Source organism: Elephas maximus, chromosome 3 (genome assembly GCF_024166365.1).
Source record: "Elephas maximus indicus isolate mEleMax1 chromosome 3, mEleMax1 primary haplotype, whole genome shotgun sequence".
NCBI classification, from domain to species: Eukaryota; Metazoa; Chordata; class Mammalia; order Proboscidea; family Elephantidae; genus Elephas; species Elephas maximus.
Genome location: NC_064821.1, coordinates 55,896,228 through 55,923,987, shown reverse-complemented (window position 1 = coordinate 55,923,987; position 27,760 = coordinate 55,896,228). Strand labels below are relative to the sequence as shown.

At 52.8% G+C, this 27,760-nt stretch overlaps 1 protein-coding gene across 5 annotated transcripts; it reads left to right on the top strand.

Annotated features, from left to right (window-relative positions):
- Positions 1–723: 723 nt before the first annotated feature.
- ARHGEF19 (Rho guanine nucleotide exchange factor 19) lies at positions 724–21,060 on the top strand. Of its 5 annotated transcripts, none has more exons than XM_049878029.1 (17): positions 724–806; positions 988–1,078; positions 7,743–8,186; positions 8,602–8,886; positions 9,041–9,149; positions 9,226–9,302; positions 9,915–10,177; positions 11,091–11,251; positions 11,367–11,519; positions 11,794–11,923; positions 12,071–12,145; positions 12,509–12,598; positions 12,780–12,940; positions 16,438–16,596; positions 17,095–17,174; positions 18,819–18,923; positions 19,335–21,060. In XM_049878029.1, exons 3-17 carry the CDS (start codon positions 7,772–7,774, stop codon positions 19,490–19,492), a joined length of 2,421 nt encoding a protein of 806 aa, XP_049733986.1. In that variant the 5' UTR covers positions 724–806; positions 988–1,078; positions 7,743–7,771; the 3' UTR covers positions 19,493–21,060. The 5 variants fall into 5 exon arrangements, with proteins under 5 accessions (XP_049733986.1, XP_049733988.1, XP_049733985.1 ...); XM_049878030.1 differs by lacking the exons at positions 724–806; positions 988–1,078 and adding exons at positions 4,071–4,135; positions 6,554–6,670; XM_049878031.1 differs by lacking the exon at positions 988–1,078 and having other exon boundaries at positions 755–806.
- Positions 21,061–27,760: the final 6,700 nt, after the last annotated feature.

The window sequence follows — 27,760 nt, the reverse complement described above, 5'->3', positions numbered from 1 at the left end:
GTTAGCAGCTGTAGCTCTTAACCACTACGCCACCTCTACCGCCACGGGTAGAGGGCGAGAATTCCAGGTTCATCCTTCCCTTGGGGATGGGTTGGGACTTAGGCGAGGGTGAATTCGGGGACTTGGCCCTAAGTCCCTCCGGCCCGACAGGCTTTCCTCAAGGCCTTCACTTCGGACTTCCTTGCCGCGTCTCCTGTACCAGTACGAATACCACAGCCAGCTGCACGGCTAAGTCAACTTCACCCTGGTGCCCGCGTCTCCTGCCTAGCTTGCCCAGGGCAACCACTCGCCCTGCAGGTGCTAGACCTACCGGGCGGGGAAGGGAGCAGGGCCAGAAGACTGGGGGGCGGGGCCTAGACGAGGGGCGGGCGCTGAGCCTGCCGTCTGTCTGGACTTCGCTGAGGGGCGGGGCGCTGAGCCTGAGCGTGGCCGAGTCAGGCTGAGGGGCGGGGCGCTGAGCCTGAGCGAGGCTGGGTCAGGTTGAGGGGCGGGGCGCTGAGCCTGAGAGAGGCTGGGTCAGGCTGAGGGGCGGGGCGCCGAGTCTGGGCGTGGCTGGGTCAGGCTGGGGGGCGGGGCGCTTAGCCTGGGCGTGGCTGGGTCAGGCTGAGGGGCGGGGCGCTGAGCCTGAGAGAGGCTGGGTCAGGCTGAGGGGCGGGGCGCCGAGTCTGGGCGTGGCTGGGTCAGGGTGGGGGGCGGGGCGCTGAGTCTGGCTGGGCCTGGGTTTGGCTGAGCAAAAGCGGCGGAGGCTAAACCTGGGGAACCGCGGGCCTGGCTGGGGGCCGAGGTGCTATAAGCCTGTGAGAGAGGTGGGGCTGACCTCGTTGGCTGGGCAGGAAGCTGAATTTGGGGGACGGGCGGACGGGCAGAGCTGGCTGGAGTATGGGCTGTTAGGGCAGGGCCAGTTTCCGAGCACCGGGAGCGACGCAGATGAGGGGCCCCAGCCCCGATCCGAGAGCCTTGCCGGACCCGGCGCCCTCTGCCACCTAGGTATAAGGCCTTTCGCGACCCGCAGGGGAACCTCATTCTCTTCTACTGGAAACTGCTGGCTGTGCGTTTGGGCTTCACCATCGCCTTCGAGGTAGGCTCAGCCATCTGCGTCGGAGAGACCTGGGTTCAAGTCCAGACTCTGCCGCTGACCCGCTGTAATGGGGATATGTTGTATAATAGGGTCTACCAGATAGGGTCGTTATAAAGATTCAGTGACAAGCGCTTGCACAGTGCCTGGCACATGGTAGATGCTTACTGAGTTAATATCAGTAATAACTATTATTATTTGTGGCAGCAGATCTGGAGGAAGAGAACCACCATCCCTCCAGCTTTTCTCAAGACCCTCTCTCAGTCGCCCTGCCTCTAACAAGGTCCGTGTTGTTAGGGGTTCGAATCATACCTCTGTGGCCGCCTCTTTATACTTCGGTTTCTTCACTCGTAAAACGGGGTAGTAGCTGTACCCACCTCATAGAGATGTGAGAATTAAGTGAATTAATATCAGGAAAGCCCCCAGAATAGTGCCTTGCACATGCTGAGCGCTCCATAAAAGAAGATCGCTGGGGCAATCGTTCTCTCCCCAGCACGTGGTGTTCTTCCTGCACCTCATCGCCTGGCTCTTGCCCGACGTGCCAGCCACTCTGGCTACCAAAATACAGCTCAAACGCTACCTGGCCAAGCAGGCGCTGGCGGACAACCGAGGGGCGCTGCTCAGGGTCAGCCCTGCGCGCTGACCCGGATCCCAACCCCATCAGGCTGACCACGCCCCTTTGCCCGCCCCTCAGGTCTTCGCCCCGCCTCCTCCTGCCGGGTCCTCCTGCTTGGCTTCACCCAGAGGGCGGATAGGCCAGATTCACTCTTGTTCCCGTTGGTCCCGCCTTCAACAAGCTCCGCCCACTCACGCTCCTCCTTTTACGTAATCCTAGGGCTCGGCCCCTCCGCTGTTCTGGGGTGCCAGTCCCGCACAGCCTGACCAAACCGTGCTTTCTGTCAGTGCAGCAGTCCTCGGAGCCCAGGACGCAGGGGCGAGTGAGGCGGGACTGCCCTTTCAGGACCCTAGGCCCCCCTCAGGATACTCCTTCCGCTGAGCTCTTCTGGCTTCCAGCCATGGGTCCAATGTCCCCAAGGCCGGCACCGGGAGCTGGAATGAAAGTGTTGGAGTTCTCTGGAGACCTCTAGTCCTGCATCGCCTCCCTTACCCCGTTTTCCATCTCCTACCCTCTGTACAACGCTGACAATAAACCTGTTTCCTCGCCCAAGTGGGCTACCTCCCCATGGACGCCTGGTCCCCACCCACGCAGTGCGATGTCTTCTCCCGATGCGTTGATGTCCTAAGGGGCAGAAGAGAAATGAAGGGACCCCAATCACTCCAAACTGAATGGTCACCAGCTGGTGGCTAAGGAATTGGCTCTGAGAGAGCTCATTGGGGTCTAAGCCCTGGGCCCCCTGACCTGTACACTCATCAAAGTATTATTCAGTGTGTGAATAATGATGAAAGAGTTTAATTAGGTTAGCTGAGACACCTCCCAACCGACTTTCAGAGTAGAACTGCCCCATACAGTTTCCAAGGAGCGCCTGGTGGATTCAAACTGCTCACCTTTTGGTTAGCAGCCGTAGCTCTTAATCACTATGCCACCAGGGTTTCTGTGAAATAATAATGAAAGAGTTTAATTAGGTCAGCTGAGACACTTCACTGGGCCTTCCCAAACTCCTGGTGTGGCAGTACACACCAGACAGTGGTTAGGGACATAGACCAGCAGTGGAGTCAGGCAGACCGGGTTTGGATGCTGTCCCTTATTAGCTATGTGGAGCCCTTGTGGCACAGTGGTTACGAGGTATGACTGCTAACCAAAAGGCTGGCAAGTTCTACCAGCTGCTCCTTGGAAACTCCATAGGATGGTTCTACTCTGTCTTATATAGGGTCACTATGAGTGCGTGACCTTTTTTATTAGCTGTTTGACCTCGGTCAAGTTATTTAACTCCTTAAACTTCAATTTAATCATCTATAAAATAGGGACTTCATAGAACTCATGAGACTTAAATGGGACAATGCCCCTGTGCCCTCATCTGTAAAGTGGGAGCGGGAACACTACCTCATAGGGTTGCAGTGGAGGGGAAATGAATAAATTCATGTGAAGTGCTCAGAACAGTGCCTGGCACATAGTAAGTGCTCAATGAGAGTTATTAGCAACATGAATACTAATATACATATTTATAGTAATACTAAGCGCCTGGCAATTTCCAAGTGCTCAACTCATTGGTAGGTATTATTAGGGAGAAAGCAGCTTCTCCGTTCACAGGCAGGGTGGGGGGCTTGAGCAGATTGCATGCCGGGCACACAGTAGGCCCCCCTTACCAGAGGCTGGTTCAACTCTGGCTGTCTAAATTGGTTTGCAGAGGGGTCCATTTGGTGTGGACTAGAGTCTGGGAAGATTTCCTGGAAGAGGCCGTTGGAGAGGGTGAGGTGGGTCGTTCCAGGCAGCAGGGGATGACTGATCATTCGAGAAGGGCAGTGATGCTGGGGGGTCACCAGGACAATACCAGGCGCATTATGTCACTGATTTTCACTCTTTCTGTCTCCCGAACATAGTGGTGAGCATTCCCATCTTATAGATGCTGTTACAGGCTCAGAGAGTGTCAGCACACTGTAGAGTTCTCAGGAATCCCCCAGGAGTCCCAGGCTTGGGAGGGTCTCTGTGAATCTCCCAGGATGCTCCCCAACTCCAAGAAGACCCCTGAGCCCGTCTCACATTTGGGAAACTCCAGAAGAGGGGAGGCCTGTCTCCCCTGAGAAGCAGTGCCCCTCCAGTCTTAAAGGACGTTGATCTGGGGTCCTTCGAGCCTCTCCTAGGCACAGGACTCCCATTGTTTCAGCCCCCCTCTTGCACCTCAGACTGGCCAAACCGGTTCTAGGGAAGGGGGGCGGGGAGCAGACACGTTGGGACAGCCGCCCGCCTGCCTGCAAGGTTCCCTCCGCCTTCGCCTCCCCTCTCCTGCCCCACACAATACCCAGGCGCTTGCATTGCCTGTCTCAGGGGCCACACTGACATCGCCCCCTAAGGACCTGGCTGCAGCCTCAAAGTCCCCAGGGTGGCCTGGTGGCCTGGAGCCCTGGACGGTGCCGGCAGCTAGACGGAACTCCCTGGCTGAGGTAGGGCCCCCAACCCAGTACCAGCAGCCCGGTTCTCCTCCCACCAGTCTTCTCCATTGAGGCCTTTGTGCCGCCTGCCTGGCCTCTGATCCAGGCCCCCAACCCACTCATGGTCTCCTGGGGGTTCTGCAGCCTGCTTGGCCTAGGCCCCCTTTCCAGCCATGACCTCCTGCTTACCTTTGTCTTTTAAGGGGCAGAGAGGCCTAGGCAGGGTACCTGCTCCTCTGGGCAGAAGATCGAGGGGCACCAGGGAGGGGGTAGTGAAAATCTGGGCACAAGAGGCCAGAGGCACTTTCCCTGGACTATGGTAGCGTTCAGGGACCCTCTCTGTTAGCCTTGCCAAGTGGGGTCAATATCTTCTGTGATTAGCAGGGCCTACTAGATGGGACTCTCCTTGGACCCTGCCCATTCTTCTTGGCCTGCAGGGATACTTCAGATGACACAGGTTTCCTAGAGGGTACAACTTGGAAGGGCCCTAGAGGTCACTTTACAGATAAGACATAGGGGCCCAAGAAAGGGCTGTGACTTGTGAAGGCTTCACAGCTGGCCAAAGTCAGCACTGGGCCTTGAACCTTGGGCAGAGATTTTCTCCTATGGGTTCTACAATGATCTTTGTCTAATAGGCACTAGTTTTTATACTGTGGCCATGTCCTGGGCAGGCAATGTCTCTTCTCTGTAGGCCAGTTCTCTTCCTGAGTTTTTTTTTTTTTTTTTTTTTTTTTTACCCCTAGCAGAGATGAGCTGCACACAATGTGAACACAGCTTTGCCCTTGCCCTTGATCTCCAACATTGGAGTTGTGTTGTCTACATCCCTGGAGGCCAAGGGGCTGCATCCCAGCTAGATAGGTCATTCCCAGTGCCCCTTGGTCTGGATAGCGGTGGGGGCTGACTCTTCCCCCAGGGACCTTTCTCCACAGGGTCCTGCCTACCCTCCCCAGAAAGCCTTCCACCCTCCCACCCTCACCCAGTTAATTGTCTCCTCTGAGGCCTTGAGTTGAGGGTGTTCCTGCCCCAAAGGCTGAATGTTTTGCTCATATATCCCCATTACCGACATGGATGGAGAGGGGACTCTGCCTTCCAGAGCTTTGAAAACACAAATGGAGAGAATCTCCCAGAATGCAAGAGAAGGGGGCACAAGTGTATGCTTGCACACATATGCCCACAGAAGCACCTACTCTGTTGAGGACATCTGAGTTCTGGAGAGAAAGAGACCTGTTTGGCAAGAGACCCCTGTGTCTCAATCCACATGCTCCTACAGAGTAGGATGTGTCTCACCCTCACTGCTTGACTTTCCTCATCTGTGTAATGGGCCAAGTCATTCCTCTGGCTAGAGAAATACTGATGATGATGATAATAATAATAATCAGAAAAATGACTATCAATTACAAAGTTTCCACCATGTGCTAGGTGCTCTGCTTGCATTATTATTGATCCTCTCATTAGCATTATGAAGTTGATATGATTATTCTATTTACCAGATGAGGAAACTGAGGCTTAGAGAGACTTGCTCAGATGGGCAGCCTCAGTGTGGTCAGGCCTGAAGGGCAGAGGCTTGGCGTACCAGCTACAGCTGCCCTGTAGGGAGAGTTAGAGGGTCTGGAGGGGTAACTGCCCCTTAGGAGGAACCAGCCCCCCTCACCCCCTCATGCAGGGGATGAAGAAAGCAGGGGGAAGGAGTTGAAGGACTGTGCAGAGAAGTGGGGCCCAGCTACAGACCCAGCTGCCCCCAGAATCCTCTCCTCCCTCCTTCTCCCAGGGCCACTGACACTGTCACTGTCTCTCTTAGGCCAAGGCTTTCTCCCTCTGCGCACCTTAGCATACCTGAGTATTTCAGTCATGGAAGAGTTAGCTATCACCTCCTCCAGGAAGTCTTCGTGGAATGCCCACCTCGAGATAAGCCCAGCACCCTACTCTGGTGTTTCCTCTGACTTGACTTTTGCCAACCTGGACTGTAACTGCTCTCCTTTTTGGCTCCCCCACTAGACTGGCAAACCCTGGGGGCAGGAAATGTTTGTCCATCTGTCTCCCTAGGTTTCTCTGGGTTTCACATTCTGCTCTGTCTCTGAGTATCTGGTCTGTTGGAAATTTTCACTGTCTCTGTCTTTCTGTCTCCATCTCCGGGTCCCAGGATGTCTTAGTGTCTGTGGTTTTTCTGTTTTTGATGGTTTTGGGGTCTCAGTTTCTGAGTTGCTTTCTAAAGAGTTTCCATTTTTCTAGTCCCGATCTCTGGGTCTCTCAGTCTCTTTCTCCTGAGTCTCCTAGCCCTGCCAGGCTGGGCACTGCCCCTTCGGCCTTGGGGGGCCTGTGCGGGATCCTTGCTGGCCCGCCTGCCCACAGCGTAGCGAGGCCAGGCTAGTGCAGGCCCCCGCCCAGCCCGCCACCCGCTCCCTCCCTCCCTACCCGCTTGCCTCACCACAGGGTTTGATGAATCAAACTCTTTGTCTGGGTGGGATCTCCCCCAGCCAGCTGGGCAGAGAGAGGGCTTCCCCCGCCGGAGCAGCTGGACAGCATCAGAAGTGGGCCTCGGCTGGAGAGGTGAGGGGCTGCCAGAGGGTGGCCATGGGGCAAGGGCTGTGGGGGCTCAGACCCCTCATATCATGAGGTTTGCCCTGAGGCTCTGGCTGGCTTGTGGGGGATGACTTCCTGCCCAGAGTGCCCATTCACCCTGGCCAGATCTCAGGGCTGGGACCTGGAATGGGAAAGAACACCCCTCTCATTCCAAACTGGGGGACTTGGGCACCTCCTTGCCCTTTTCCTGGGAGGGCCCAGCCTGATCTGGGTGGTGGCCCGCCTCCCAGTCTGTGACTCTCCCAGCCAGCTTGGCATGGGTGTGGGCACCATGAGTGCTGAATGCTGCGACTCTGGGCATAGTGGGGAGGTGCTGGGTCATAGTGAAGCAAGGACTTCTGGACCCGTGTGTTTGTGTCTGCAAACTGGTGTGTGAGAGAGTGTGAGTGGATGTGTAAATATCTGAGGGGTCAGTGTGTGTGTGTGTTTGTGAGAAAGTGTCTTTGTGTGAATATACATATCTGTGAATGTGTGAACCTATGAATTTGAAGTGTCTGAGCCTCTCTATGAAAGTGTATATGTCAGTGTGTGTATGGACTTGGGAGAAAACCTGTGTGGATGTATATGCTGGTACATATATGGATTTATGTGACAATGCTTATATCTGTATGTCTGGTTATATGTCAGTGTGTGTTGGAGAATGTTAGACAATGTGAGAATCACAGATGTGGTATGGAGATGAGGTGGTTAAAGGCACAGGCTTGGGAGCTAGACTGCCTGCCTTTGAATCCTGGCTCCGCCATTTACCAAATAGCAACCTTTTTGTGCCTCACTTTCCTCACAATAACAATGGGGACAATAACAGCATCCATCCTAGGGTTGTTGTGAGGATTCAGTGAGGTAACCTGTGTAAAGCCCTTGGCCTGTTGCTCAGTTCCAAGTAAGTATAAGCTATTACTATGTAATTAGGTGTGTGAACGTACTTGCACAGATGTGTATCTACATGTGCACACAGGCCTTGTCCAGGCCTCCAGGACATGGTGGCATTCTGGCCAGCCCTGCTGTCCTATGTCTGGCTCTGATACTCTCTCCCCCGCAGGCCCAGGTGGGTGGCAAAGCAAAGGAGGAATGGATTGTGGGCCACCTGCCGCCCTCCAGCCCCACCTTGCTGAGCCACCTGGCCCTGCCCGCCACCCAGTGGCCGTGTGCCAGCAGGAGAGTCTGTCCTTTGTGTCACTGGCCACCCTGCAGCCTCCAAGCCCTGTGTGTCTGGACCTCTTTCCTGTCACCCCGGAGGAGCTGCGGGCTCCTGGCAGCCGCTGGTCTTTGGGGACCCCTGCCCCTCTCCAAGGTCTGCTATGGCCACCAGCCCCAGAAGGCCCAGACGCCATGGTCTCCACCAGTGGGGGAATACGGCCCAGCAGGGCTGGCAGCTGGCCCCACTGTCCCAGTGCCCAGCCCCCAGCTCTGGAGGGACCCTGGAGTCCCCAACACCCGCAGCCACAGCGCCGGGCCAGCCATGGCTCGGAGAAGAAATCAGCCTGTGAGTCACTCTGGTAGGGAGCAATGGGGCAGATGGGGAGGGACTGAGTGCCTCTTTTAGGACCCTTTAAGCCCCAGAATTCCCAAAACAGGATAAGTAGTAGATTTAAGTGATCAGGGAATCAGGGCTCAAGAAAGGCAAGTGGCTTGTCCAAGGTTAGACAGTGAGTGGCTGTCCTGGGCACCCCGGCCCCTCTGCCCACTGCAGCGGGCACTGCGGTCTCTCTACCCTTCTTGTTGATCCCTATGCTCCAATCCTGGCAAAAGCCAGATCCTGGCAAAAACATCGGACTTTCCCTTGAACATGGTACCCAAACCTCCCTCAGATGCTTAGGGCCACAGGGCAGCAGCAGGAAGGAGCCTGGGAGAGATCTGAGTGGGTACCTGCCTGTGCCCCCACCCTCACCCCTATGCAGGGCGCAAGATGCGGGTGTACCAGCATGAGGAGGCCTCCAGCGGCCCTGAGGCCCATGCCATCTTCCTGGAGTCTGGCCAGGCCGAAAGGGAGCAGACTCTGAGCATGGAGGAGCCTAGGCCACTGGAGCTGTCCAGGCCCACCCGAATGGGCCTTGAGGGGCCTGAGCGGAGACGCTTCTCAGCCTCAGAGCTCATGACTCGGCTGCACTCTTCCCTGCGCCTGGGGCGGAATTCAGCCCCCAGGGCCCTGGCCCTGGGCCCTGGTGCTGGCCCAGCCCGGGAAGGTAGCAGCTCCTCCTCTAGGCCCTGAGAGCATCCCGGGAGCACCATGTGGGGTGGGGGCGTGAACCATTCACCAGTACTGGTCAGTGGGTCATGGCACCCCAGTAACCATGGCCACTCTCCAGGCCACCCACCCTCAGATCTCGCCCTCCTCAGGGAAACCGTCTGCAAGGGAGTCACGCAGTGTGGAGATGAGGATGGATAGTGTGCTGCTGCCAGCCTCTGTTGACCCAAGTGAGGGTCCTGGCAGCTGGCCTGAGCCCAGGTACCACCTTGTGCTTGGGTTCAGGTCTGAGGCTGGGTGCGGGTGAAGGAGCGCCCTAACGCTGTTTTTTTCCCAGGCTGGAGACGCAGGAAGAGCCGGTTCTGGGTTCCAGGAGCTCCAGTGAGCGGCGCCAGTCGCGGTTCCTCCTTAACTGTATGTGGGAGGGGGTAAAAGAGGGTGGGGGTCACGGAGGAAGGGGCTGGAGACAGGCGACTTGGGAAACTGGGGTTTGAAGAGTTAGGGGGAGGTAGTGATCATGCAAGGAGCCCTGGTGCCACAGGGGTTAAAGGCTCGGCTGCTAACTTAAAGGACGGCTGTTCCAACCCACCAGCCACTCTGCAGGAGAAAGATGGGGCAGTTTGCTTCCGGAAAGATTACAGCCTTGGAAACCCTATGGGGCAGTTCTACTTTGTCTTATAGGGTCGTTACTAGTTAGAACGGACCCGATGGCAATGGGTATGGGTAGGGATCATGTGAGAATTCTCAGTATCTAGCACAGTAGCCGGAAGGTTGGCGGTTGGAACCTACCCAGAGGTACCTCGGAAGAGAGGCCTGGCAATTTGTTTCAGAGTGGTTTCTTGAAAACCCTAGGGAGCAGTTCTATTCTGAACACATGGGACCGCCATGAGTCAGAATTGACTCCACCGCAACTAACAAGTACAGGGGCTGGCACGCTGTTGGTTCTCAGCTAGTGTTTATGGAATGAATGAGTTAGTGAATGAGTTCAATGTGTCCCGACCTCGGCCCAACCCCGCCCCTGCCCAGCCGTCCTCTACCAGGAATACAGCGACGTGGCCAGCGCCCGTGAGCTACGGCGGCAGCAGCGCGAGGAGGAGGGCCCGGGGGACGAGGCAGAGAGCGCAGAGGAGGGGCCCGGGCCACCGCGCGCAAACCTCTCGCCCAGCAGCTCCTTCCGGGCGCAGCGCTCGGCGCGCGGCTCCACCTTCTCTCTGTGGCAGGACATCCCCGACGTGCGCGGCAGCGGCGTCCTGGCCACGCTGAGCCTGCGCGACTGCAAACTGCAGGAGGTGGGCGCCGGGACCGGCGGGGAGGGGCCTCGAGGGGCCGGGTCAGCAGAGCCGCAAGCCGCGGGGGGAGGCCTTCTAGCCTGGAGCGGGGGCACAGAGGTGGGGCCTAGAAGTACTAGAACTGCAGGAGGTGGTCCCGGATTCAGGGGGCCGGAGCCACAGGGGGCCGGGGCCTGCAGGACTGTAAACTGCAGAAAGTGGGCTCGGGACCCAGCGGGGAAGACGGAGCCACAGAGGGGAGAGGCTGGCGGGGGCTGTCCTAGTGAAGGGTGGGCGCTAGGACCTGACAAGGTGGAGCTAGCCGGACGGAAACGAGGACAGAGGAGGGGCAGAGCCACTGGGAGAGTAAAGGCATGGTGGGCGTGGGAACGGGCGGGGCCATAAGCAGGGGCGGGGTCAGTGGGGCGGAGCTAAGGAATGGGCGGTCCACAGAAGAGGCAAGGCCAAGGGGATGACTGGGGCTGTCCGGGATGTTGGTGGAGCGGGGCTAGAGGAAGGGGGCAGAATCGAGCGCTCTATGGCGCAGTGGTTTAGACCTGTGGCTCCTAGGCCAAAGGTCGGCAGTTCGAATCCACCAGCTGCTCCTTGGAAACCCTGTGGGGCAGTTCTTCTCTGTCTTATAGGGTCGTTAAGAGTCAGAATTGGCTAGACTGCAACGGTTTTTTTTTTACGTGGGCTTGAACAATTGTCAGCAGAGGGAGGCGGGTCCTCGGATGGCCCCCGGTGCGTTGTCCGAGTGGTGCTAGAGGAGGGGGCAGAGGTCATTCAGGGGGTGGGGCTAGAGAAGGGGCGGGACAAGAGGTGAGCCTGTGCCTAAGGTGGTGGTGTCTGGGACTTGAGGGTGGGGATGTGAGGCCAGGGCACCCCGGGTGGGCTGGCGTGGCCCTTCAGCCCCTCCTGCGCCCTTGCTCAGGCCAAGTTTGAGCTGATCACGTCGGAGGCCTCGTACATCCACAGCCTGTCGGTGGCCGTGGGCCACTTCTTGGGCTCTGCCGAACTGAGCGAGTGTCTTGGGGCACAAGACAAACAGTGGCTGTTCTCCAAACTGCCTGAAGTCAAGAGCACCAGCGAGAGGTGAGGGAGTGGCCTAGCCTGGCCGGCCGGTGGTGGAGACTAAGCCTGGGGCTGGCCAGGCTCCCAGGTCCAGGGCCGTTGCCCTGCTTCTTCTGACCACTCGCCGACCCCTCAGATTCCTTCAGGATCTGGAGCAGCGGCTGGAGGCAGATGTGCTTCGCTTCAGCGTGTGCGACGTGGTATTGCGCCACTGCCCGGCCTTCCGCCGCGTCTACCTGCCCTATGTCACCAACCAGGCCTACCAAGAGCGCACCTACCAGCGCCTGCTGTAGGGACTGGGGATTCTGAAGGGGGGAGGCAGAAGGGAGCTCCAGGCAGGGGTAGGCACACAGGGTTGGGTGAGGACGGGTGATCCTAGGAGTGGTGGGCTACCCTGGGAGGGGAGGGTGGCCTTGAGAGGGGTTCTGTGAACAGATGGTTCCCAACTCCAAGGGGCAGGAAGGATGTGCTGGGAAGCGCCTGAAGAATCGAAGGAGTGGCCAGGGTCATAAATCCTGGGAGTGCAGGTCCACCTGTGATCCCAGACCCCTCCCATTTTTCAGCCTAGAGAACCCCAAGTTCCCTGGCATCCTGGCTCGCCTGGAGGAGTCTCCTGTGTGCCAGCGTCTACCCCTCACCTCCTTCCTCATCCTGCCCTTCCAGAGAATCACCCGCCTCAAGATGCTGGTGGAGGTACCTTGAGGGCATCAGGCTGCGAGTGAGGGCTGGGTGAGGGAGGTGCTGCTTCAGCTTCTACAGCCCTTCTGGAAACCCCTGGGTGGGCAAGGTCACAGGAAGGATGCAACCTGCCTCATTGCACTGACCCCACCTTCATTCCAGAACATTCTGAAACGGACAGCACAGGGCTCTGAAGACGAAGACATGGCCACCAAGGCTTTCAATGCGCTCAAGGAGGTGAGCTCAGTGGGCAGGGGCCACCCCTGAACCCCTAAACCCATTGCCATCTAGTCGATTTGGACTCATAATGACCCTATAAGACAGAGTAGAACTGCTGCATAGAGTTTCCAAGACTGTAATGTTTATTGAAGCAGACTGCCACATCTTTCTCCTGTGAGCAGCCAGTGGGTTCGAACCACTGACCTTTTGGTTAGCAGCCGGGTGTTAACCACTGCACCGTCAGGGCTCCTCCCCCTGAACCCCAGGGGTCTCTAAAAGAGCCACCAGCCTTCCAAGTCTCTGGTCCCCACATGGGAGTCTGAGGCTAGGCTCACGGAGCCAGGTTGGAGGCTGCAGGTGACCCACCCACGGCCTCCCCAGCTGGTGCAAGAATGCAATGCCAGCGTGCAGTCCATGAAGCGGACAGAGGAGCTCATTCACCTGAGCAAGAAGATCCACTTTGAGGGCAAGGTGCGTGTTCCCAGCTGGTGGGACTGGAGTGCAAAAAGGGACAGCTCTTGTCTCCTCCTTCCCCTGTAGGATGCAGGGTAGTTCCTCACTGCCCACACCCTCCCATCCTCGTCCTGGGCTCTCTGCTCTGGTGGTCCAGGGCCTGACCTGCCCTCTCCCCTGGCCTACTTCATACCCCTAGATCTTCCCGCTGATCTCTCAGGCTCGCTGGCTGGTTCGGCATGGGGAGCTGGTGGAGCTGGCACCACTGCCTGCGGCGCCCCCTGCCAAGCTGAAGCTGTCCAGCAAGGCAGTCTACCTGCACCTCTTCAATGACTGCTTGCTGCTCTCCCGGAGGAAAGAGTGAGTCAGGGCAGGCGGGGGGATAGGTGGGTTGGAGCCAGGCTCTCTTCCACCCCCCCACTGGGGTCACAACCAGTCCATCACTGGGCCCAGGAGCCTCAGGCTGTGCTGCCAAGGCACCCTGAGCCTTGGAGGAGGGAATCTAGGGCTGGACTTTTTGTAGAGGGCTTGAAGCTCTCTACCTGGAGCTTAAGCCAGAGTTTCAGAGCACAGCCCTAAAGTCCCAGCTCTGTCCTGAGTAATGATGAGAACAACCAGCATTTACTGAGAGCCTCTTCTGTGCCAGGCATGCTACGTGGATTATTTCCTTTAATCTTCTAAACACCTCCCTGGAAAGTAGGCTTCCATATTATTTTCAAGATCATGCAGTTAGTAGCTAGAGGAACCAGGAACAGGCTAGATGTATCCGATGCCTAATCCCAGACTTTAATTTTTTTTTTTTTTATTTATTGTGCTTTAAGTGAAAGTTTACAGATAAGTCAATCTCTCATACAAAAACTTATACACACTTTGCTCTGTACTCCTAGCTGCTCTCCCTCTAATGAGACAGCTCACTCTTTCTTTCTGCCCTGTATTCCCCGTGTCCATTCAGCCAACTCCTAACCCCCATTACCTTCTCATCTCATGTCCAGGTAAGAGCTGCCCATATAGTCTCATGTGTCTACTTGAGCCGAGAAGCTCACTCCTCACCAGTATCATTTTCTGTGTTATCTTCCAGTCCAGTCCCTGTCTGAGGAGTTGGCTTTGAGAATGGTTCTTGGGCTAACAGAGGGTCTGGGGACCATGACCTCTGGGGTCCCTCTAGTCTCAGTCAGACCATTAAGTCTGGTCTTTTTACGAGAATTTGAGGTCTGCATCCCACTTTCCTCCTGTTCAGGGATTCTCTGTTGTATTCCCTGTCAGGGCAGTGATTGGTGGTAGCCGGGCACCATCTAGTTCTTCCAGTCTCGGGCTGATGGAGTCTCTGGTTTATGTTGCCCTTTCTGTCTCTTGGGCTCATCTTTACCTTATATCTTTGGTGTTCTTCATTCTCTTTTGCTCCAGGTGGGTTGAGACCAATTGATGTATCTTAGATGGCTGCTTGCTAGTGTTTAAGACCCCAGATGCCACTCACCGAGGTCTGATCCCAGACTTTTACCACTGTGCTATCCTGTTTTCCATCTGTAAATATAGAGCCTACCACACAGGGCTAGTGAGAAGTTCAGTATGATAATAGTACATGAAAAGAGCTTAACAGAGTGCCTGGCACATAGTGAGAACTCACTGGGTGTCAGCTGTGCCTATTATAGGTGAATGATGGAGAAGTCTTCCTGGATGAGGTGAGGACATCTTATGCCATGGGAAGAGTTCATTCCTGATTTATTCATTTATTCAGTATACTGTCACTGAATCTCTGTTCCGAACCAGGCTCTCTGCTGGGTGCTGCAGACATAAAGATGAATAGAACTTGGTGTTCTGTTTCCAGGAGCTCTCAGACCAGTGAACAAATATCCTGACTACCACATATCAGGGATGGAAGAGTATAATGGTAGTGTGGCAGCCCCTGGTGTCGGGTGAGAATTAGTAAAAGTTTTTAGAGGTAGAAACATTTCAGCTGGGTTTTGAAGGATGAGTAGGAGTTTTTCAGGTAGAGAAAGTAGTTTAGGGGTGCAGCAAAACCATGGTATGGTACATCAATTGGTCTAAACCCACATGGAGCAAAGGAGAATGAAGAACACCAGAGACACAAGGAAAATTTGAGCCCAAGAGACAGAAAGGGCCACAGAAACCAGAGACTCCATCAGCCTGCGACTGGAAGAACTAGATAGTGCCCAGCTACCACTGATGACTGCCCTAACAGGGAACACAACAGAGAATCCCTGAACAGGAGAAAAGTGAGATGCAGACCTCAAATTCTAGTAAAAAGACCAGACTTAATGGTTTGACATGGAAACCCTGGTGGTGTAGTGGTTAAGTGCTACGGCTGCTAACCAAAGGGTCGGCAGTTCGAATCCGCCTAGGCACTCCTTGGAAACTATGGGGCAGTTCTACTCTGTCCTATAGGGTTGCTGTGAGTCGGAATCGACTCGACAGCACTGAGTTTGTTTTTGTTTTTAATAGTCTGACTGAGACTGGAGGGACCCCAGAGGTCATGGCCCCCAGACTCTGTTAGCCCCAAACTAAAACCATTCCTGAAGCCAACAATTCAAAGTTTAGACTGGGCTATAAGGCATAAATGATACTGGTGAGTAGTGAGCTTCTTAGCTCAAGTAGACACATGAGACTGTGTGAGCAGCTCCTGTCCGGAGGCGAGATGAGAAGGCAGAGGGGGACAGGAACTGGTTGAATGGACACGGGAAATACAGGGTAGAGAGGAGGAGTGGGCTGTCACCTTGTAGGGAGAACAACTACGGTCACATAGCAATGTATGTATAAGTTTTTGTATGAGAAACTGACTTGAATTGTATACTTTCACTGAAAGCACAATAAAAAAAATAATAAATTGGAAAAAAAGAAAAATTGTGGTAGAGTAAAAGGGCAGAGCGCGTTTGGGAAATGATGAAGCCTAACATGGCTGGATTTTAGAGGGGAAGTGCAGGAGAGGGAAGTTGGGATGTTGAAGGTCATGAAAGAGAAATTGGATTTATTCTGAGGGCGGGTAAGAAGTCATAGAGAGTTAGGCAGAGGAGCGACATTTTACTCCTGGCCTGTGTAGAGGATGGACTGGAAGGGGAGAGACCAGAGGCCCTTGCAATTGTCCAGGTGATGGAGTATTCAGCTCCAGAAGTGGCAGGAGACGTGGGGAGAAATGGATTCCAGGGACAGTAGGAAGGTGGATCGGACAGGTTGAGTGTGGGGGCCATAGGAGGGAAGAGGTGAGAATGACATCTGAGTTTCATCTTGGGCAACATGATGGGGTCTTTTCCTGGCACGGGGAATGGAGAAAGGAGATTTAGTTAGGAGTAGGATTTACTACTAAATTCCATCGCAAAGAAGGGACCTATGGAACATGCTCCACCCACCAATGCACCCATCTATCCCATAAGTGTTAATTGAACCCACATGTGAGCCACCCAGTGTCAGACACTGGGATATGGATGCAAGCAAGATGGATAAAGTTCAGCCTTCTTTGAGCTTTTATACAGGCTAAAGGGATAGGTACTAAACAGGAAAGAAGTCTTAGCGGTGGAGTGGTCCAGGTAGCTCTTTAGCCCTTGGTGCTCGGGGAGAGAGAGGTTCAGAGGGAAGTTGAAAGCATGCCTGGGCGTCAGGGACTGGTCACACCAGCTTCCACCTGTGTCAGGAAACTGGCGGAATGGAGCCCCCAATTTCTTTGGGGGACTTTGCTGGCCACCACGGAGACCAGTGCCCTGAGCAGCCAAGTTTCTCTGGAGAAGATGCAGGAAGGACAGACAACCCAGTCTCTCCCTTCCAGTCAGGACCTCACCTTGTCCTGAGGGTAGGGGCTGGGAGTCCGGACACGGGCCAGGCTGACCTCCTCTCCGCTGGTCCTCCAGGCTGGGGAAGTTCGCCGTTTTCGTGCATGCAAAGATGACTGAGCTGCAGGTGAAGGACCTGAGCCTGAAGCTCCAGGGGATCCCTGGGCACGTGTTCCTGCTCCAGCTCTTCCATGGGCAACGCACCAAGCACCAGTTGCTGCTCAGGGCCCGGACCGAGTGAGTGCCCTCAGGGGTGGCCTGGGTTTGGGGAGGAAGGACCCCCAGGCAGGCACAAGGCCTGGGGATGCCTGGGCCATCCCTGACCTTGTTCTCAGGTGCCCAGTCTTCCCTGGCTTGGACAGTGCAGGTGAGAAGGGAGCAAGGTGGGGTGGCAGAACAGTGGTATATGCCCTGGCAGGAGGTGCCAAGGGGGCTAGCCAGCTCCTCCTTGGTCTCTGGACATCTTCTGGTTGAAAATCACTGCAACCCCTTCTCTCCGGTTTCAGAAGGGTGGCATGAGGGTTTGGGGCCTGCTCTGTTCTTGTGTTCAGAGGTGGGTGGGGCACCGGCTTGGGAACAGGGCTGTGGACCTCAGGTTGGGGGGCAACATGACCTGGGCCCGGATCTAGACATCATGTCCAGTTTTCCTGGTCTGGGTCTCAGTGACCCTAGCGCTGGGAAACTGTGGTTTGCATGTTGTGACAACTTAGCCTGCCACCCCTCCTTGTCCCTCAGGAGTGAGAAGCAGCGATGGATCTCAGCCATGTGCCCTTCTAGCCCCCAGGAGGACAAGGAAGTCATCAGCGAGGGGGAAGGTAGAAACCTTCCATCCCTAGCCATCCCCAGGGCCTACATCCCCTGGGCTGGGGACGTCACTGCTCCACCCTGCTCCTTCCAATCCTGGGTGCAGCGTTGCTAAGTCTGGGTGTAATGGGGTTGGTTAGTGGGGAGAAAAGTTAGCTGGCCTGGGTCATTGTGGGGAGGGATTTACATAAGACAGGCTGACCCCCTCTACACAGGCAGCACCCTGGAGATTACAAAGCCCTTTTATATGCTCCCATTGATCCCCATAAAAGCCCATTTTACAAGTTAGAAAACAGAGATTCAGAGAGGTGAAGTGACTTGCCCAAGGTTACCCAGCTAGTAAATGCTGTGTGAGCAGCAGGCCTGTCTCTATCTTCACATCAGTTGTAAAGAGGACAGGAACCAGAGCATGTAGGGTGGTGCTGGTGGTGATGGCAGGGTCTGGAGGGATCTGCTCAGTTGGGGCAGAGGTTTCTCCTTCCACTGTGTAGTGAGGTTGCCAAGCCAGGATAAACCCCAATCATAGACGACCTTGATGTAGTGGGCACTAGGGAGCTATTGAAGGTTTTTGAGCAGGGGCGGTAGGGCTGAACTTTAGATATAATGAAGGGTAAAGAAGGGAGCTCTTTTCTACTAAGCACCTGCCACATATCATGCCTAATGCTGGAGACTTCGTATATGCGTTTATTTTATTTAAATCTTATAACAGCACTTTTGGGGAGGCTCATTTTTCTCATTTTCCATATCTGAGAAGACTGAGGCTCAGAAAGTTTAACTAACTTGCCCAAAGTCACACAGCCAGTAGGTGGCAGAGCTGGAATTTGAGCCAGGTCTGGCCCCAAAGCCTGTGCCTTTCTGACGCCACCAACGCGCCCAGTCTGGTGGTAGGAGCTGAGGGCCTGGAATGGGGTGGATTCTCTGGCTTGAGTTGGAGGCCCATTTGGGCTAGGGACCGAGGACCCTATTCCAGAGAGATGGTCAGGGAAGGCCCTTGAAAAGTAACACTTGACCCCTAAAGCATGAGAAGCGCAGCCATTAAAAGATTTGAGAAGAGCACTTCTGGCGGAAGGAAGAGCCAGTGCAAAGGCCGTGAGGCAGGAGGGAGTTTAGTGTGTTTGAAGAATAGCAGGGAGGCCAGCGTGCCCGAAGGTTCATGGCAAGGGGGTGGCATCAGACCACACGAGTCCTTGTAGGCCATGGGGAGGACTTGGATTTTATTTGAAGTGGAGTGGGAAGTCGCTTTAAGCAGGGGTTTTAAACGGGAGTGACAAGGCCTGAATCCCAGTTGAGAAGGGTGGGTTGGAGTGAGCACCAGAGTGGCGGCAGAGGGCATACAAAGGGTCCTTCCTCTTCTGTGGGACATCTGGGGGGATGTCTGAGGGCAGTTGGAGGTTGGGTTCTGAAGGTTAGGAGCAAGGCCTGGGATGGAACTGGGGGCAGCAGGGCCTGGATTCACATAGGGCTGTGTTTAGAGTAAGAGAGGAGAGGAGTGACCAGGGCAGGCAGAGGGCACCAGTGTCTGGCACGTGGGCCTGTGGCAGGGGAGGGGGCAGAGGAAGAGGCAGTAGAGGTCACGCTCTCACCCCCTAAATTCCACCCCCACCGCTCTGCCACATCCTGCCCTCGGAACCCCTGACCCTCCTTTGGGCTGTCAGACCACCCCCAGGTCCAGTGCGTCAGAACATACAAAGCACTACAGCCAGATGAGCTGACCTTGGAGAAGACTGACATCCTGGCGGTGAGGACCTGGACCAGCGACGGTGAGAGGGGCTCCTGGGAAGGCCTCCCTGATGGGGTTTGGGTGAGCAGGAGGTAGCAAGATGGCTAAGACATCACAGCAAAGGTTATGCAAGTATTGTTTAGCTACAGAGTGCAACAATCAGGTTAGAGAGGAGGAGGAACTTCCTGCTTGTAAAAGTGTTAGCTAGAGAGTGACAAGGGAGAGTGGGAAATACCCTTCTCAGAAGCTGTCAGGAAAAACAGGTCAGATTTTCATCTGTGGGACTGCCGGGGGCAGAGTCCCTACTGGAGCTGGGACATGGTGAGATACTGTCACCTTGGGCCCAGGGGTGCAGATGAGGCTTGCATCAGGGCTGAGGTGTTCCCTCCCAGGCCAGGGCCTAGTGCCCCTCTGATGCCACTGATGCTGCCCTTGGCCTGTGTGCCACTAGGCTGGCTGGAGGGTGTCCGCCTGGCCGATGGCGAGAAGGGATGGGTGCCCCAGGCCTACGTGGAAGAGATCAGCAGCCTCAGTGCTCGCCTCCGAAACCTCCGTGAGAACAAGCGGATCACAAGTGCCACCAGCAAACTGGGGGAGCCGCCTGCGTGATGGGTTGTGTGGCCTGCGACACCAGCTCCAGGACAAGTCGGGAGGGGCCTGCAGGGTCTCCATGCCCCAAGCCGCTTCTGTTGGGCATGGGCTGGACACAGGAGAGGGCAGGGCCTCTAAAGGGCCTCCACTGTCTTCAGGGTCCTCAGTGCCCACTCTTCAGGACCAAGAGCAGTTTCTTCTTCTGGTATGGGAACCATGACAGGTGCCTTCTGATAGCTGGCAAAGACTTGGGCTCTCTCCCTTGCATGCCCTTGAACCTGCCTGACTCTTGGGCCCTCTGACAGGGGCCTGGCTGGAGAAGGCCCTGGTGTTGATGGATGTTGGGACCTATGCGAATCTTGGGTCTCCTCGGCCACCTCTCTTGGCCAGAACGTGAGTGGGCCCTGGTTGCTGTGACTTGTTTGTAAATAAACTCCCATGATGCTTTTGCTCAGTTTATGAACCACCTGATGCCACCCCGCACTGTAGCCCCATTGCCCCAGCTGGAGATCAGGAGGGGTGCTGGCTGCCTCTAATTTGCCTTTCTCTAGAGCTCACCTCAGGGAGCGTTGGTGGTACAATGGTGAAGTGCTTGGCTGCTAACCCAAAGATTGGCAGTTTGAACCCACCAGCCACTCCACACGAGAAAGATGTGGCAGTCTGCTTCCGTAAAGATTATAGCCTTGAAAACCCTGTGGGGCAGTTCTGTTCTGTCCTGTAGCATCGCAGTGAGTCAGAATCAACTTGACAGCACACAACAACAGAGCTCACCTCTTTTTTTTTTTTTTAATTTTTGTGCTTTAAGTGAAAGTTTACAAATCAAGTCAGTCTCTCAAACAAAAATTTATGTACACCTTGCTATATACTCCTAGTTGCTCTCCCCCTAATGAGACAGCACACTCCTCTCCACCCTCTATTTTCATGTCTATTCAGCCAGCTTCTGACCCCCTCTGCCTTCTTATCTCCCCTCCAAACAGAAGCTGCCCACATAGTCTCATGTCTATTTCAACCAAGAAGCTCACTCCTCACCAGTATCATTTTCTATCCTACAGTCCGGTCCAATCCCTGTCTGAAGAGTTGGCTTTGGGAATGGTTCCTGTCTTGGACTAACAGAAGGTTTGGGGGCCATGACCACCAGGGTCCTTCTAGTTTCAGTCAGACCATTAAGACTGGTCTTTTTATGAGAATTTGGGGTCTGCATCCCACTGCTCTCCTGCTCCCTCAGGGATTCTCTGTTGTGTTCCCTGTCAGGGCAGTCATTGGTTGTAGCCGGACACCATCTAGTTCTTCTGGTCTCAGGCTGATGTATGTAGTCTCTGGTTTATGTGGCCCTTTCTGTCTCTTGGGCTCATAATTACCTGGTGTCTTTGGTGTTCTTCATTCTCCATTGCTCCAAGTGGGTTAGACCAATCGATGCATCTTAGATGGCCGCTTGCTAGTGTTTAAGACCCCAGACGCCACTCTCCAAAGTGAGATGCAGAATGTTTTCTTAATAGATTTTATTATGCCAGTTAACCTAGATGTCCCCTGAAACCATGGCCCCCAAACCCCCACCCCCACTGTGCTGGCCTTCGAAGTGTTCAGTTTATTCAAGAAACTTCTTTGCTTTTGGTTTAGTCCAGTTGTGCTGACCTCTCCTGTACTGTGTGTTGTCTTTCCCTTCACCTAAAATAGTTCTTATCTACTATCTAATTAGTGAAAAGCCCTCTCCCTCCCTCCCTCCCCACTCTAGTAACCATCAAAGAATATTTTCTTCTCAGTTTAAACTATTTCTCGAGTACTTATAATAGTGGTCTCATATAATATTTGTCCTTTTGCAACTGTCTGATTTCACTCAGCATAATGTCTTTCAGATTCTTCCATGTTATGAAATGTTTCACGGATTCATCATTGTTCTTTATCGATGCGCGATATTCCATTGTGTGAATATACCATAATTTATCCATTCATCCGTTGATGGGCACCTTGGTTGCATCCATCTTTTTGCTATTGTAAACAGTCAGAGGTCACCTCTTAACCAGGGGAGGGTGACCAGGGTGGCCAGAGGGACTATATAGCAGTTAGGCTGCTTTCAGCTGTCAGTAATAAATAGGCCAAAATATCAAAGTGAATTTATTAGCTCTTGTATTAATTTCCTCTGGCTACTGTAATAAATTACCATAAACTGGGAAACTTAAAACATGGAAAGTTATTCTCTCACAGTTCTGGAGCCCAGAAGTCTGAAATCAGCATCACTGAGCTGAAATCAAGGTGTCAACTATACCGCACTCTCTCCAGAGACTCTAGGGGAGAATTTGTTCTTTGCCTCTTCCAGCTTCTGGTAGCTGCCAGCATTCCTTGACTTGACCACATCACTTCAAACTGTGCCTCTGTGACCACATTGCCTTTTCTGTGTATCTGTGTCAAATCTCCTGCCTTCCTCTTATAAGGATACATGTGATTGTATTTAGGGTTCATCTAGATAATCCAGGGTAATCTTTCCATCTCAAGATTCTTAACTTAATCTTATCTGCAATGACCCCTTTTTTTGTCATATAAGGTAACATTTATAGGTTCCATGGATTAAGACATGGTTATCTTTTGGGGGAGCCATTTTTCAACCTACCACAATTCTGATAACTGAGAAGTTTAGAGGCAGGGTGGGCTTCAGGCAAGGTTTGACCTAGTGGCTCAGTGAGGTCACTGAATACCCAGCTCATTCCATCTCTCTGCTTTCCTTGGTGTTGGCTTCATCCTGAGGCTTCCAGGGCTTCTTCGTTTACACTCATCGTGGAAGAAGAGAATTGAGTTTGTTCCAGCATTCCCAGTCAAATTCCAGGATTCCTTCTGATTGGATTAGTTTGGGTCACATGGCTACGCCTGGGCCAACCATTGTGGCCAGCCAGATGGCGTGTGCTGTTAGGCCTACTTAAGTCACATGCTCTATCCCTGGAGCTGTCTTCCTTGGAACTCCTGGAATTTGGGTGCTGCTGCAATGGGGGAAGGTCAACGCTAGAGAGGCCAATGTTTATTGGAATCCAAGTCACCCCAGAGAGTGGAAGGACCTGGGAATAATGGCCTGGAGATGTGCACACTTGGGGATGGGAACATCCTTCAACTGTCTGAAGGAAATGAGTTGGGCTAGTTCCAAAAGGCAAACGTGAGGCAGATTGGGAGAAGCCCAGGCCCATGATGCTGCCTTTTGGAATGAATTTCTCACATGAGGTGTTCATGGTTTTAGGAGGAGGCTACATTTGAGTTTGAATTCTGGTTAAGACATTCATTCTCTGTGTGATTTTTTTTTTTTTTTAAATAAACCCTTTGTTTCAGGATAATTTTAGATGTACAAAAAAGTCACAGATAGTACAAAGAGTTCCTGTACATCCCTCACTCAGTTTCTCTGTCATTAATGTCTTACATTACCACGGTACAGTTATCAGAACTAAGAAACCAACTTTGGAACATGACTATTAACTGAACTCCAGACTTTATTTGAATTTCACCAGTTTTTCCACTGATGTCCTTTTTCTGTTCCAGGATGCAGTCCAGGGGCCCACATGCATTTGGTCATCATGGCTCCGTACTCTCATTTAGTCTCTAATAGTTTCTCACTCTTTTTTAGAAAAATTTATTAGTTTTGTTGTTGTTGTTGAGAATATACACAGCAAAACATACACTGATTCACTAGTTTCTATATGTACAGTTCAGTGACACTGATGACTTTCTGTGAGTTGTGCAACCATTCTCACCCTCCTTTTCTGAGTTCTTCCTCCCCCATTAATATAACCTCACTGCCCCCCAAAGTTCCTCTCTAATCTTTCAAGTTGCTGTTTTCAATTCGATCCCATATAGATAGTTCTTAAAAAAGCAAAATGCTCAAGGCAGACATTTTTTACTAGTTAAGTTAGACTATTGTTTGCTTTTAAAGCAGTTTCTCACTGTTTCCTTTTTTGTAACTATGACAATTTTGAGGAGTTCTGTTCAATATTTGGTAGAATGTCCCTCAGTTTGGATTTATCTTATGTCTGACTCATGATGAGGTAGGGATTAAGGAGCCCTGGTGGTGCAACGGTTAAGTGCCTGGCTGCTAACTGAAAGGTTAGTGGCTTGAACCCACCTAGCAGCTCGGCTGGAGAAAGACCTGGTGATCTGCTTCTGTAAATATTACAGCCAAGAAAACCCTGTGGGGCAGTTCTGCTCTGTCACATGGGGTCACTATGAGTCAGAATCGGCTCAGTGGCACTCAGCAACAACAACGGATAGAGGCTTTGTGTTTCTGGGAAGAACGCAGAGGTGAGGTACCCTTCTTATCAAATGATATTGGGGGTACCTGATTTCACCATGACTTATCACTGGTGATGTTAACCTTGACCACTTGGTTAAGGTGGTGCCTGCCAGACTTTTCTATTGTAGTTACTGTTTCCCCTTTTCCATACTCTGTTCTTTGGAAAGAATCACTAAGTCTAGCCAACACTCAAGTGGGGGACCATTAGCTTCACCTCCTGGATGGGGAGTGTTATTTGGAATTCTTCTGTAAAGAAGATTTGTGCCTTTCTCTCCCAACCAATAATTTATTTACATCTGTATGGATCCATACATATTTATTTTGTGCTTTGGGTTGTAATCCAGAACTATGTTATTTATTTTGCTGCTCAAACTGTTCCAGCTTTGGCTATTGGGATCTCTGTCAGTTGACTCCAGCATCCCTTTGACATATCCCCATCCTTTTGTGTGTTGAGCACCGTCTTACTTTCTGGTTCATCTTACTCCAGGCTTGTCTTGTATTTTCCCTGCCCCAGTCCTAGAATCAGCCATTTCTCCAAAGGTCTCTGTTTCTTTTTACTAGAGAGTGTTATTTAGAAGCCAAGATCTGGTTGCTGAGCGTGCACATTGCTACTGGGGTGTCACTGCTTCTAGGCCTTCTCATAGGACCGAGCTAAGAGATACGTGTATGCACAATGTGATTTTAGGCAAGATGGTGGCTCTAAGCCTCAGTTTCCTCATCTGCAAACTGGAGATGGTGATAATAGTACCTACTTCATGGGTATTGTGAGATAAATTATGTGAGTAGTCAACAAGTGAAAAATTGCAAGAAATTATGGCTCGCATCATGTCAGAGCTGTTCAGCCAGAGCATGGGGGCCTGTGAGGTGGTGAGGCCCCTGTTTGTCTCTGGAGGATTTGAGGAACTCAGAAAGTCCAGGAACAGGATTCCTGCTCTGAGAAGAAGCCAAATGGCCTCTGCACTTCTTCCAGTGCTGAGTCTGTGTGGGTAAGAGCCAAGGTTGGTACCAATTTGGCAAGGTAGAAGCAGCAAGCTCTCCTTGAATTCAACCTGCCCTGGCACATCTGGGTTCTGGCTGACACCTGAGTCTGCGCTAGATTGCTTGGGGCGGAGGGTTGGCTTTGGGGCTGTGCTGCCAGGCAAGGAGACCAGGGCTACACAAGGTCCCACTGGGCAGCCTTCTCTCACTTCCCACCTGCCCCTTCCTACCTGTCCATCTAGGGGCTGGATCCAGGCCAGACATCCTGGGGAACCATTCTTCAGCAGTGCCTGCCTCTGCCCTGTGGGCCATGCCCTAGTATTGGCCTTGGCCAAGGACTCTGGGCTCTGCCCCTGCTTGCTTCTGGAGGATGGGGAAAGTGGGGGTGTTGTCGGCAGGCCAAGAGATGGAGGCGACTTGTCTGGGGCAGGGATTTTGGCCCCTGAGGCAGTCTGCCAGTCAGCCTCCAAGTCAAGTAACTTCAGGAGTCTATCTCGCTCTGCTTCCTAGCCCCGCCCTAAACCAAAACCAAACCAAACCCCGTGCTGTCTAGTCAATTTCGACTCATAGTGACTCTATAGGACAGAGTAGAACTGCCCCATAGGACTTCCAAGGCTGTAATCCTTACGGAAGCAGACTGCCACATTTTTCTCTGGCAGAGTGGCTGGTTGCTTCGAACTGCCAACCTTTTGGAGCCCCTCTCTACCCAATTCCAACTGCCCTTTGCTACAGTGACTGAGAGGATCCTGGTGCTTCCCCCTCATCCCTCCCCATGGTCCCCAAACTCTGAACCTATTGTTCAGAAGATTTTATCCTGAAATGAAACTTTTAAGGAAAATATTTATTCCATTGTTCATTTTCAGGACACACTGAGGTTTCACTGTGATGCAGCAAACCACAGCTCCAACCCCAGCAAGTGCTTTCCTCTGCTGGCAGTCACCCATGACCTGTGGTTCATTTATGTCTTTGTTAATTCCTTCCTTCCTTTCCTTTCATTCTTTCTCTCCCTCCCACTCTGTCTCTTTTTTCTCCCTCCCTTTTTCCCTCCTTCCCTCCCTCCCTTCCTTCTTTCATAGTCATCTAGTGCTGCTGTAACAGAAATACCACAAGGTGATGGCTTTAACAAAGAGAAATCTATTTTCTTACAGTTTAGTAGGCTCAAAGTCCAAACTCAGGGTGTCAGCTCCAGGGGAGGCTTTCTCTCTCTGTCGGCTCTGAAGGAAGGTCCTTGTCATCAGTCTTCCCCTGACTGGGAGCTTCTCTGTGCAGGAACCCCAGGTCCAAAGGACACACTCTGCTCCTGGCACTGCTTTCTTGGTGGTATGAAGTCCCCACTCTCTGCTTGCTTCCCTTTCTTTTTATCTCTTGTAAGCTAAAAGGTGGTACAGGCCACATTCCAGGCCACATGCCTTTACATTGGATCAGGGATGTGACCTTAGTAAGGGTGTTACAATCCCACCCTAAAGGACAACCACACAATACTGGGAATCATGGCCTAACCAAGTTGACATATTTTGATTGATTCACAATTCAATCCATGACACCTTCCTTTCTTCCTTTTTTTTTTTTTGTCTCCCCCTTCCTCTCTCTCTTTCTTTCCAAGTTTCCTAAGTAGTACAAATGGTTTGCCCTTCATCACTAAATTAAGGGTCTGTGCCTCAAACTCACCCAGCAGCACCATAGAAGAAAGGCCTGGTGGTCTGCTTCCATAAGACTACAGCCCGGAAAGCCCTATGGAGCAGTTCTACTCTGTAACAGGAGTTGGAATGACTGTACATCAACAGGTTTCTTTCTTTTCATCTTTCCAGTTCCCTCCCTCCCTCCCTCCCTTCCTCCCTTCTCTCCCTTAATCAGTCAAGCTCTCTCCCTCTCATTTGTGTCTCCCTTGGGCCAAACCTATTGCCGTCAAGTCAATTCTGGCTCATAGCTACCCTGTGGGACAGAGCAGAACTGCCTGTAGAGTTTCCAAGGCTATAATCTTAAGAGGGAAACCCTGGTGGCATAGTGGTGGCAGAGCTATGGCTGCTAACCAAAAGGTTGGCAGTTTGAATTCACCAGGTGCTCCTTGGAAACCGTGTGAGGCAGCTCTACTCTGTTCTATAGGGTCACTATGAGTCGGAATCGGCTCGATGGCAATGGGTTTTTTTTTTTAATCTTTAGAGAAGCAGACTGCCACATCTTTCTCCCGAGGAGCAGCTGGAGGGTTTAAACCGCAACCTTTCAGTTCGCAACTGAGCGCTTTAACCACTGTGTCACCAGGGCTTCTTTCCCTTGGGCTAGGGGGAAAAATTTTTTTTTTTTTTGGGGGAACACAAGACAAATAAGGCAGCACCCCCAATTTTTGTGGAGCTCCCTAGGGGGTGAGGCAGACAAGTGAATAGATGAAATTCAGGCAGGGGCATAGAGGGTAACCGTCCAGGGGCAGTCTCTAAGTTGTGCCCCTCCCCGCAATTTCAAGGCAAATAGTTGATGGTGGTGACAGGTCAGCAGAAATGTCCCCCTCTTACCCCCTACCTCTTGTCAGCTGCCTCAGCCAGGCACCTTTCATATTTATGACGCCTATGAGTCTCATTCCGAGCCTCGTCTGGCTCACCCTTGGACTTGCGCCCGGGACAAGCACCCACCTCTGCCCCACCCTCGCTATGCCTCTGAATTTAGGGGCTCCCAGACACTATTGAGAGTTGGCGAGGACGTGGGGCAGCAAGAACTTTCTTACGTTGTGGGTGGGGGTGTAATTTGGCACAGTTGCTTTGGAATAACGGTTTGGCTGCAACTGCCAAAGCTGAGTATGTGCTTACCCACGTGACCTTGCAACTTCATTCCCAGGTATTCACTTCACAGAAACGTGTACATATATCTCCTGAAAGACACGAACTAGAATGTTCTTAGCAATACTACTCATTACCAGCCAAAATACTTGAAATTACCAAACACCGATCAAAGGTAAAATGGATCAGTTGTGGTCTATTCACACAGTGGAACCCTCTACAGTAACTTACAACTTCTCGAAAAGACATGGATGAGTCTAGACATAATGTGAGATA

Excerpts from the sequence above, each read along its gene's own strand:
- ARHGEF19 (XM_049878027.1), top strand. The coding sequence starts at position 7,712 with ATGTCTGGCTCTGATACTCTCTCCCCCGCAGGCCCAGGTGGGTGGCAA. Across the intron at positions 12,146-12,508 it reads CTTTCAATGCGCTCAAGGAG|CTGGTGCAAGAATGCAATGC; the intron begins GTGAGCTCAGTG and ends CGGCCTCCCCAG. Across the intron at positions 16,597-17,094 it reads CTGCTCAGGGCCCGGACCGA|GAGTGAGAAGCAGCGATGGA; the intron begins GTGAGTGCCCTC and ends CTTGTCCCTCAG.